Here is a 10888-nt window from a genome sequence, read left to right on the forward strand (position 1 = left end):
TATATATTGTTAAAGACCAAGTTGTACTACAGTTTTAATTAAGAACCATTCCCAGTTATTAAAACATGCATTTTGCTTCAAATTTGAAATTGGCATTTAATTGTCCAAAAATGATAGAAAAGAAAACATTTTCAATGTCTGACATGTTGCCTTTGTGCTATTTTCAATCAATACGGAGTTTACATGCTATGAAAATCCTTACATTTATTTTCTCTTCACATTTTAAACAATGGTTCCACATTTTTTAAGTAATTGTGGTTGCAACATTTTATTTATACATGAACAGAAAGACTTCTTGCACACTGCAGGGCTCCACAAATACAATTATGTATTGCAACATTTTATTTAAAGCCTCTGCCACTTGGGGATCTCATTGTTAAGACAGCTCCAAGGCATATTCAATGGCCTCATATGACCCATACGAAGTGTTTTAATCACAAGATATTGTAATTACCAGGTTTTGATGCATTTTCAGAAGCAGAATGCCAGTTTTGATTATAAGTGATATAATTACCAACTGTGAAATTAAATGAGAAATACATATTCCTACAGTTTGCTTACTGGTGTCTGTTTGGCCTGACCTTTCTCTGAGGAGACACTTGTCGTCACTTCATAGATCTTCCTATCCCACTACCTTCTAATTACTTTATTTCAACAGATTAAAACATGTAAAAGAAAGAATGTTTTAATATTTTGTTGGTTAGGGTATTTGTGACAGAAAAATCACATTTTCAGGATGGTGAAGTTACATTCAAGATGTCTGTACATAATGGTTGAAACAGTCTTCCAGTGCTTTACTGCGGTCAAATGTCCATGTTTATGATATATCATTCCAGCTAGCGTTTCTTGTAGTGCTGGTTGCTAATTCCCATGACTCTGAAGGTGCAGCTGGCGATTTTCTCATAGAGAAGGAACATGAGGGCAGCAGTCAGCACAGTCTGCAACAGCTTGGCTTCCAGGCCTTTAAACAGACCCAACATACCAGACTTCCTGTTGAAAGAAACCAGGGTTGAAAGCATAAGGACATGGTAATAAAATAGTACTTAAAAATTTATGTAAGGTACAGAATAGAATCGGTCTAAAATCATAATGCTATCAGGGAACCTTAAGCCTACATGTAGATGCAGATTATTTTCTTAGAGCAAGATTTGAAGCCCTGCTTTGCAAAGGTTTTCTTTCAATCTCTGCAGACTTTTATAGATGTTTTTGCAATAACCAAAGCCAAACTGGAAGCTTTCAAGGACAATGTTGCAGATGGCTACGACAGTAATGATCAAATCTCGTGAGTGTGCAAATAATAAATAAAAAGATAAAAAAGATCATCAACATTTGGCGCTATACTTGCTGAAATGATCAATTTTTAAACCCTCAAAGTTGACCAAGTAAAGTAAGAAATCTAAGAGGCCTGCTGTTAAATTGTCAAGAAAATCTGATTATCAACCAAATGTTAAGATTTGTTTGTCAAATCGTTTTCAGTTATTGTTGAATCAGATGCACTGGTTTCAACATAGACATATATTATCTACATATGCAATTTTTTCTAATGCCATAAGAGATTTTGAAGCTAGACTGGGGAGATGCGTGGTCTTCGCTACTGTATGTGCAATTCGTGATGTAAAGGGCCAAGTCAGATTTTGGTTTGGCAACACTTGTTCTACTTTCAACAAAAACTTAGCATCTAAACTGCTAATAACAATAGGAAATAATAATAAAAAAGACTCAAACAAATTGAAACATAAAAATATCCCGTTGCATGTGTGTACCCACCTCACTCTATTGACCAACAGACACTTAATAGTCCTCAGACTGGACAGCAACTTGGACTTGTCTGTAGACTCATTGAACTGTCCAAACTGTGAGGATTGGGAAAAAATTTAAATCTATATTATGGCAAATAATTCTGTCTTGACAGACTTTGTAAATCTTTTCAGCAACTGATGAGAAATCAAAAACCAACCGGCAAAGATGTAAAACTCACCCTCAGAATGGACTGTATGGTCTGCAGTGGGTACGTTACTGTGGTGGCAACAGCTTTGGCGACAGCCCCAATGATAAAAGCCTCAATGGATGTCAGCTTTGGGGAAATGGAGGGGGATGTTTTACTCAGTTTCATACTGTCATCATAACAGAGAACCAGACGACCTAATAATTCAAGGATTATCACAAGTATAAAAACTAAGCAGCACATTTGAAGGGAATGAATAAATGCCATGGGTGATGGGAGAACTTTTTTAGAATACAGCAATATAGATAAAAACATTTCATTTTGGGATGCATGATATAATTGGCATGATATTGCATAAGCAGACATTAGCTTATAAAGTCAATCATTGATTTCATGTGATAAGAAATTTACTGTTCCTATTTAAAGCTAATACATCAGCTGTACATTTCAGCAACAAGGGATGCAAATTTCAAACAAAATTACATTTTGAGAGTCACTTTGAACCAATTAAAAGATTCTTAGAGATAAAAAAAAAAAAAAAACTAACACAAAATGTCCAAATCACACTTAGTGTGATATGTAGCTCTTGTGTTTCAGGTAATGCTTTTTCTTGTGGTTAGACCACAAAATCATGTGATCAGAATTAGCAGCTCTCTACATATCGAGTATCTACTCATGCAGATGATGGGATGAGCTCAGGGAGCCTGACCCTTTCCCTTTCATATTTCAAACCTTAGTTTTACACACCCTTAGACACGTCTGATTTCAGCCCTCACCTCCCCCAGTACTCCAGATGTTAGTGTATTTCCTCCATCATATCACTTTATGCCTCACTTACCTCCCTGGGAACTCCTCTCCTCAGCTGCCTCTTCAGGCCTTCATAAATCATAAACTGTATGCCAGGGTTCAGGACCAGCAGTAAGGACGGGAAGGTCCCATTCCACAGCGCTCCCACACCCTCATCACGGATGATTTGCATGAATGCATCTGCAAAAAACAATAATCAAATAAGTCATCATTAAATGAATATCACTGTTACGCCCTTTGAAGGAGTCATAACACTGGCAAAGGAGCGCACCCAGCTGACAACCTTGGAGAAGTGCTGGCTTTTTACTACTCGCTGGTCGGCATGGTTGACTAGTAGGGGCCAATATTAAGGGCACAGCTCAGTTTAGGGTATTCTTAACTGAGCACTTTTCGTTTCAGTAAGCAAGAGGATCTTGTTTTTTATTCAAATAAAAAGAAAGAGGGAGGGTGGCCATTTGAGTATAAACGAAACATGCTACTGGAGTTATGAAGCTCAGAATATCAGAACAATGATGATGACCATTTACCCAGAATGCCAGAGTAGTTGGTGGGCCGTATGTCTGCATTGCGAAACTTGGAACCCTGCAGCTTCAGCCTGGTGTTGACAACCCACAAAGGAGTGGTAACCAAAACATTTATAATACCTAGAAACAAGAATATAGACAGCAGCTATGATTAGTGTCTACATCTGGGACATAGAAAAGTAGTGTTTAGTAGTGATATACCTGCAGCAATCCCTATGAGTAAATCAGTGCTGGATGCTGACTGTTTTCCTTTCAGCCAGCCTGCCTTCATGCTGTGGAAGCAGTAGAAGTAGACAAAGTTGGAGCAGCACAGGCTGCAGATGACCGGGAACCAACCTCTGTATGGGGCCAATCTACAGGGAGGGACAAACACACATTAACGTCATTTTTGCTTGACTGTAAATGACATATCTTTACATGTCTTCAGTTTAGCTGGCAACGTGTGAAGTTGTCTAAAATTGTCTAGCAAAATCAATCAAGAATTGCATAGGGTAGAAAAACAAGTAAACAATCCATAATCCTTGTCTTCATTTGACTAGGGTCAACTCTGAAAGGCAAATAAATGTATAAATAAGTAATATCTCGGATGAATGATAAAGCTTCACTGAGATTCCCTCTATGCACTGAAACTGAGTCTTTGATAATAACATTTCACTCACAGTCCTTCTTCTTTGACAATTTCTGCCAGAATAGCAGGCGTTGATTTGGCCTTCCTGTTTTCATCCACTGAACAGAAACAAGAAACAAGCAAGTATTTATTAAAAGCATGTACATGTTAAAACATGAACAATTTGCTATTATGGCTGTATAATGAGCTGGAGCATCACTACTTCTCACCTTGGAGTCGTAGTCTTGCAGTATCAAGAGGGAAGAACACGGTCATGGCAGTCACACCTCCCTAAAACAGACTATACTGTTAGTATTCAGTATTATGAATTAAACCAGGGAATTGACACCCCTGGAAAATCTTACACTAGTACAGAAATAAACCTGAGAACATATATCACAAAGCAAAGTATGGAAGTAAGATGCTATATTTCTGAATGGCGGCAAAAAGCTGTCATATTCAGAAATGATAGTACGACAAAAGCGAAAGAATAGTGACCTACAGTTCAGTGACTGCTATCCCACGATAAATAAATGGATAACGAAACTTAAGCTAACTTACCATCGCTCCTGATACAGCGTGAACCAAACTCTCGTAAGAGAAAACCTCGGTCATTTTTAATGATTGTAACTTTTTCGAATCCTTTAAATCTTCGGCTTAATCTTATAAAATGATAACTTATAAGTTACAGTCAAAATTATGCTTCAAATCAGCTGCTTTGCCCCCCACTCATCTGCCTGCTGTTGTGGATGTCGCTTGACTCACTTCCGAGTTCCTCCACAGAGCAGGAAGGCATTATGGGTAATGTAGTTTTACTCGAACCGCTCCATTGGGTCAGTTTTAATTGAGTTTTACCTCACAGTCAACGTGTATTTTGATACATGCCTTGCTTTAACGATGTTTTTCTCTTACTCCTATCTAATTCATTTTTAATTTTAGATTAACATACTAAATATGAACTGCATTTGAGCCACAACTTGGTAGAATTAAACTACAGTATTGTCCAAACATCATTTGAAAAAGTGGAATTAAAAAGTGAATTGGCCTAAAGCATGTATAGCACCTTTTTAGCCATCTGAGTACTCAAAGACGGAGGAGGCTGCCATGCAAAGTCCCCATTCATATTGGGTAATCTCATTCTTTAACATTTACATGTAACAGACAAAGCAATGGAAGCTATCAGGGGTTATAAGTCTTGCCTTAAGTTACACTGACAAGGGATCAAACCACCAACATCCCGACTGAGAGATGATTGACTACTACTGAGTCACAGCTGCCTAAATTATACTTATAGTTTATTTTTGTTGGGAATAAATACCAACACTAGATGGTTAATAACCAAATAAAACTGTAAACCTGGGCATGAAAACTGAAATGATACCAATAAACATAACACATTTGGAGTCAACATCCCCTTTACAGTTGATGTGATGCAATATACAGGTATATGGGTGTTATTCTATTTGATTGATGGAGCAGTACTGATAAAAATGGACAATTTACTCTGACTGCAGGCAGACAGCTATAATGAGGAACTAGCTTGAACCAAACCTACCTAAGACTGATAAACAGATGGACATTATGCATGAAATATGTTATAGAGCAGTTTTTATTTTTCTTCAGAGTCCTAAAAGAAATAATTATGAGTTTGGACCAAATGGACAGCATATGTCAAACCTACAAAGCCAGACTTTGTTAATTTTAAAGAGCAAGATAAGAACACAATGTAATATTTAGTAATTTTCCGTATCCTATAACCTGATTTGATTTTTTTGTCTTCTCTCCCTCTTGTACCTCTCCAATGTGATAACTTCCCATGTTCTGTAAATAATTCACAATAACATTACTTAAAGATTTAAAGAAGCGAAAAAGCGGCCAGAATGTAAAATCACAAATATACTGCAATTACAATTTACATTTGTGTTTGCTAATATGTGCTCAAATGTAAATGAGGCTGACAAAATAGTCTTGCAATAATTCTATTTTTGAAATAGCTTTTCCTGAACAAGAAAAACTAGAAAAAAAATCAACAATAATTTTACACTTTGTTATGCACGAGTTGTATAAAATGATTTATTTAGCATTCAGTCACTGTCAAGGTGCAGCAAAAGCTAGAGTTACATGTGACATTACAGCTTAATATGTTTGCAAAGTAAACTTTCAGCAATTGCTTAGATACTGCAATGATTTACTGCTGCATTTATTAGTTGGTCCAAAAATCTGTAATTGATTTTCTTGACATGGTTTGTTTATTCAAATTGATAATGCATACAAGCTTATCTTGCTGCCATCTGTCTCTCATGCTCTCCTCACATTCACTGTTTGTGCTGAGGATAAGATGCTCCTGGATGATGGAAATCAATATTTTTGTCCTACAGAGTATGTTTAGTGCAATGGAAATGTTCCAGCATCGCCTTATGACTGGCCTATTTTAGTCTCCTAAACGAGGATTAATGTCTGGAGTTTCTTTGTCTTTATTTCATTCACCAAAAGAATGGTGAACCAGCAGCAGAACCCTCCAGATGCAGGTGTTTTTTGATGAATAAGATGGCTCGTGCTTAAGACAACGTTTCTAGGCAAACACTGAATCCATAATTTAATATAAATATAAATAACACAAGGTAGTTCATCAATCTCCAGCCCATTCACTCAGCCATTCTTGGCACTGCCTCCTCTGCTCCTCAGTCTCCTCCTCAGTCCTTCTCTGTTTTCCTTTTTCCCTCTTCTCCTCTTCCCTCTCTCTTGCCTCCTCTTTGCTCCTCCTGTCTTCTACCATCCTCCGCTCCAGCAGCGCCTCCACAGTGGCAGTCAGCGTCCGTAACGTGCGCTGTGGGAGCCACTTTGGATCCACTGTGGGAAGGAAGGGGTCTCCAGCAGAGACGAGCAGGGGCTGAGGTTCCAGGGGAATGTGGAGGAAGTGAGCGTGAAGCATCATACGATAGGGGGTGACATCTACTCCTGAGCTGTAGGTGAAGTCACCAACGATGGGGTGGCCTATTGCACTGCAGTGGACACGCAGCTGGTGGGTTCGGCCTGGAGGGGACAAGTCATAGTAATCAATGTCTAAAGTCCTTTCTCCTAAGTATGTATCTAGTAGCACAGAGCATTTGTGTATCAAAAAATTAATGGATAATAATCCTCTCCAAAACTTAAAAAAAAAGCATTTTCCCCCCCTTGCAAAATATTTGCTCAGCATCCTCCAAGTCATCATTTAGTCCATTTTTTTTTTGAAAGACAAGCATAGCAAGATATTTGTGCTTTTACCTGTAAGTGGCTGTAGTAGCACTTTGGTTACAGGGTCTCCATCATATAACCCATGCTCCAACACTGTCAGCTCAGTTTGGCAAGGCTTGGGGTTTTCACATCCTAATGGGAGATAAATAAGGTGTTTATACACAGAGGTCCTAAACATGAGACCTGTTCTGATGCTGTTTGGTGCATATAGTGGTCCAGTTTTTCTCCCCTTATTCTATCTCTGTCCTCTTAAATAGGGTCAAAAGTCCTAAACATTATCTATAAAAAAGGATTCATTGTCCAGTATCAGCTATTTAATTCCACACTACTAGTCATCTTAAAATTCGTTTGACATATACTACAAGCTGGACCAGATTTATCTACCCTCTGTTCCCTCGATACACATCATGTGTGTTTTTCCCTCTGAAGAATTCTTGCCGATGGAGAAGTCCAACGTTTGGTTTTCCTCCTCCACCCAGCCACGTACCTGTGATGAAAAAAAACATGCTTCATTTCTGTTATAAGAAGAAAACAATATACAAATGAACTAACTGTATCAATGATGGATTTCATGCTTGTGTTTGTTTTTGGTCCATACCAGGGCGAGATAAGCTTTGGTGACGGTGCGATCCTTAAAGCAACGGTACGCCCGGCCAGCAGCAGCCTTGTTGAGAGCGACACAAAGGGCTCCACTTGTAGAGAAATCCAACTGATGACAAAACCTGTTGTTAGAAGAGGAAAACAATGTTGACATTAGGTTCTTCTAACTCTAGACAGACCGACAGTTTAATCCTGGACCCCTGTGGCCTACAATTCAAAGTACTCTTAGGCAAGACACTCAATATGCTCACATGCAGTCAGGAAAAGTTAGGTACTGAGGCTGTAGTCCTCAGTGCAATGGTCATGGGATCGATTCCCAGTGTCAGCACATGTTTGGTTCATTTGTTCCCCCAGTCTCCCTCCCCATATTTCCAGTCTCTCTTCAGCTATCCTATCAAAATAAAGGCAAACAAGCCCTGAAAAATCATCTAAAAAATGCATGTAGAATCGAATTTCTTGAAACTGAGACCAACACACCTAGATAATGCAATTGGAGATCAGTTTTTTTCTTTATCGGATAATCAGATCAAAATAGTGTAGGCACTGAGTGAATGCGCCACAGCTTCCATGTTTGGCTTTGACCTGCTCAACCATTATATACTAAGTGTGGAAGAAGTCCCATTGCCATCTGTCCTCAGATATCACTGTTCATCTTATTCATACAAAAAGTACAGTGGAGAATATGTACAACATGTAAGCTGTCCATGTTTTCATTGCTCGACATACAAATAGTTACCTGCTTTCCTAACATCATTTAGTGCATGTATACTCTGACAAGGACAGTAGTCCAGCAAAATATACAAATCTGTGCAGGTAAATTTGTTGACTACAATTTTGAGCTGTCCCTTAAATGCGTGCATGGGAAAAGAGGAATTTTGCCAAGCAGTAAAGCCCCTCTAATGGCATGAGACTTGAGTCTATTTTGCAGTCAATTCATCAGTTCTCCTTTTAAATACAGTGTAAATGAACAGATGTATTTATTGCAAGTGTGTTTCTGACCTGAATCCATAGTAGGTGTTTGGGTCTGCCAACTCAGGAAAGTGGTGTCTCAGCTGCTCCTGCACAGTGAGTTTCTCGTACCACATCTTACTGTCTATGCGAATATCCCAGTGTTTGTCCACTACAATGTAGTCATCACTGTGGTACAGCACGTGCAGGTTCTCCAGGCTGGCAGGCTCTGTAGTCATCATGCCCAGTCTTTACCAGTCTCAACACCTACAGCACAGCAGAGACAAGGAATGTGACTTAATATTGATTTATCGATTGATTTGATTTAATTATGACCAGGCATGAGTGCAGTTAGTACTCAAGGCCTTTGCTAATGTTAAGTTTGACTGCTACAAGGAATATGACCCCTATTAAAAGTAAAACTTATAAAAAACAGTAATCTCCCAGTAATCTGAGAGACTGTCTTGTTTCTATTTTGTTATTGCTTTGCCATTACAGATGCCCTGAGGTTACATATTAACAGAGATCATTTTATGTAATATTCTTTTCACTAGTTGAAAACGATGAAATTGTTTGTGGATTCTGAAAATACAGAGTGACATTATTCAACAAATGTAAATGTTAGTGAAGTAAAAAAAATGCCTGAAATAGCAATCTTTTACCAATTAAACCATTACTCGTAATATCGAAATAAGAAGATTTGCTCTTGGTTATATTGCCCAAAAACTTGGAAATAAATGTTGGTTAAAGAGCCTAATTTATACAGGTGTTACGGTTGAAAAAGTTACCGTGTTGATAGGTAGTTTCATCTGTGGTTTGAAGAAAGTTCGTTTTCCTTAAAGAATACTCATTCTTTTATTTTTATTTGCATTTTATTCACAGATATTAACAATGACGCACAGTTAGAGAAACTTCACATTTTTATGTATTCTGTACTCACAGCTGCAGACTTAACCGGCTGAAAGTCGCCTGTTAACACGCTAACTCTTTAAACCTAAACACCGTTAGCATGTTAGCAACATGTTTTTTTCTTTAATGCACGAGAGAAGTATCGATCTCTTTACATACTAATACTGCGACTGATTGTATGACTACGATGAATAAAAGGACTGAACAAAGATTGAACAAATATGTGGCGTATATTTACCAAAAGTCTCATTCATAAGCAGATGTCAACAAAACCACAAGTGCTGCCCACCGTAGCTTCTTCTTCTTCTTTTCTATGGCGGACAAAAACACAGTGTTAAAGTGTGACGCGCCTCCTGCTGGACTCAAACGTGTACATCATGTCTGTTTGCTGAAATTTTCTGCGTTTTGCCATTTTAGATACTTTTTTGTCACTTTTGGATCCTTTTTGTTACAACCTTTTGCCTTTTTATCACCTCTTTTAAACAATTTTTGTCAGTTTCCCCACTTTTTGCATTTCTATTCTGGTCTAAGAAAAGGGGTTTATATTTTAAAGGCTATAAACTTCGACATAAATAAATCTAACTGTTGCTGCTTTGATATGACTGGTTATTATTCAGGTTATAATCAAATACAGTTATTACAGGCTAATGTAACCGAAGACTGAGAGTTCAACTACCATACTGATGACTAGCAAGAATAACAAACTCAACACGGTGAAAGCAGATGGTATGAGAAAAGTCAGGGTCAACTTAAAGATGAACACATGGTTAGAGTATCTGAAAATAAAACATGGAAACACAAAGAGCGTGTGCGCCCATATGTATGTATATGAACGTGCAAGGAAAACCACCTGCCAACTTTCACAGGCATAATTCAGAACTGAACCCTAAGATATTTCAGACTGAATGCATGCAGCAAAGCCCATCATAATGTACAAACACATCTACAGAGATGCTTGATCTTCCAGACTTCTGGAGGAGCTCAGATCGAGGAAGCACCTCCTCTGTGGAAGTCTTAAGACCAAAGACGCAACATGATTGGTTAAAAGGAAAAGCTGCACCATGGTTCATGGCTTTATTCATATTTTTGGGAATTTGGAAGCACTTTTCATGGAAATTTTGAGCTGAATAGAAACAGCTAAAGCCTGTGAGGGCATACTGCTTCCACAGTCTGAGTTTTTTTTTTTTTTTTAAAGCAAGACCACTGCATTTTGGTTTAATTTGAGTCAAAATACAGAGTGTTTTGAGCTTATGAATTCGTAAGCCTACTTGTCTAAGTCTTTTGCACCCCGACAGTCGCAGTGAGGTGCTGGCA

At 38.2% G+C, this 10888-nt stretch overlaps 2 protein-coding genes across 3 annotated transcripts; both read right to left on the minus strand.

Moving 5' to 3' along the window:
- Positions 1–670: 670 nt before the first annotated feature.
- slc25a17 (solute carrier family 25 member 17) lies at positions 671–4649 on the minus strand. The gene is made up of 9 exons (XM_041777816.1): positions 4445–4649; positions 4114–4174; positions 3936–4002; positions 3478–3629; positions 3280–3396; positions 2784–2932; positions 1979–2074; positions 1768–1853; positions 671–990 (listed from the first exon to the last, which is right to left on the minus strand). Exons 1-9 carry the CDS (start codon positions 4496–4498, stop codon positions 837–839), a joined length of 936 nt encoding a protein of 311 aa, XP_041633750.1. The 5' UTR covers positions 4499–4649; the 3' UTR covers positions 671–836.
- Positions 4650–5465: 816 nt separating this feature from the next.
- Positions 5466–9873, minus strand: rpusd1 (RNA pseudouridine synthase domain containing 1). Of its 2 annotated transcripts, none has more exons than XM_041777808.1 (6): positions 9813–9873; positions 8717–8932; positions 7716–7839; positions 7556–7604; positions 7148–7249; positions 5466–6916 (listed from the first exon to the last, which is right to left on the minus strand). In XM_041777808.1, the coding sequence occupies exons 2-6, from the start codon at positions 8905–8907 to the stop codon at positions 6513–6515; spliced, it is 870 nt and encodes a 289-aa protein (XP_041633742.1). In that variant the 5' UTR covers positions 8908–8932; positions 9813–9873; the 3' UTR covers positions 5466–6512. The 2 variants fall into 2 exon arrangements, with proteins under 2 accessions (XP_041633742.1, XP_041633740.1); XM_041777806.1 differs by having other exon boundaries at positions 5468–6916; positions 7502–7604.
- Between the last annotated feature and the right edge of the window lie 1015 nt (positions 9874–10888).

Source organism: Cheilinus undulatus, linkage group 21 (genome assembly GCF_018320785.1).
Source record: "Cheilinus undulatus linkage group 21, ASM1832078v1, whole genome shotgun sequence".
Lineage (NCBI taxonomy): Eukaryota > Metazoa > Chordata > Actinopteri > Labriformes > Labridae > Cheilinus > Cheilinus undulatus.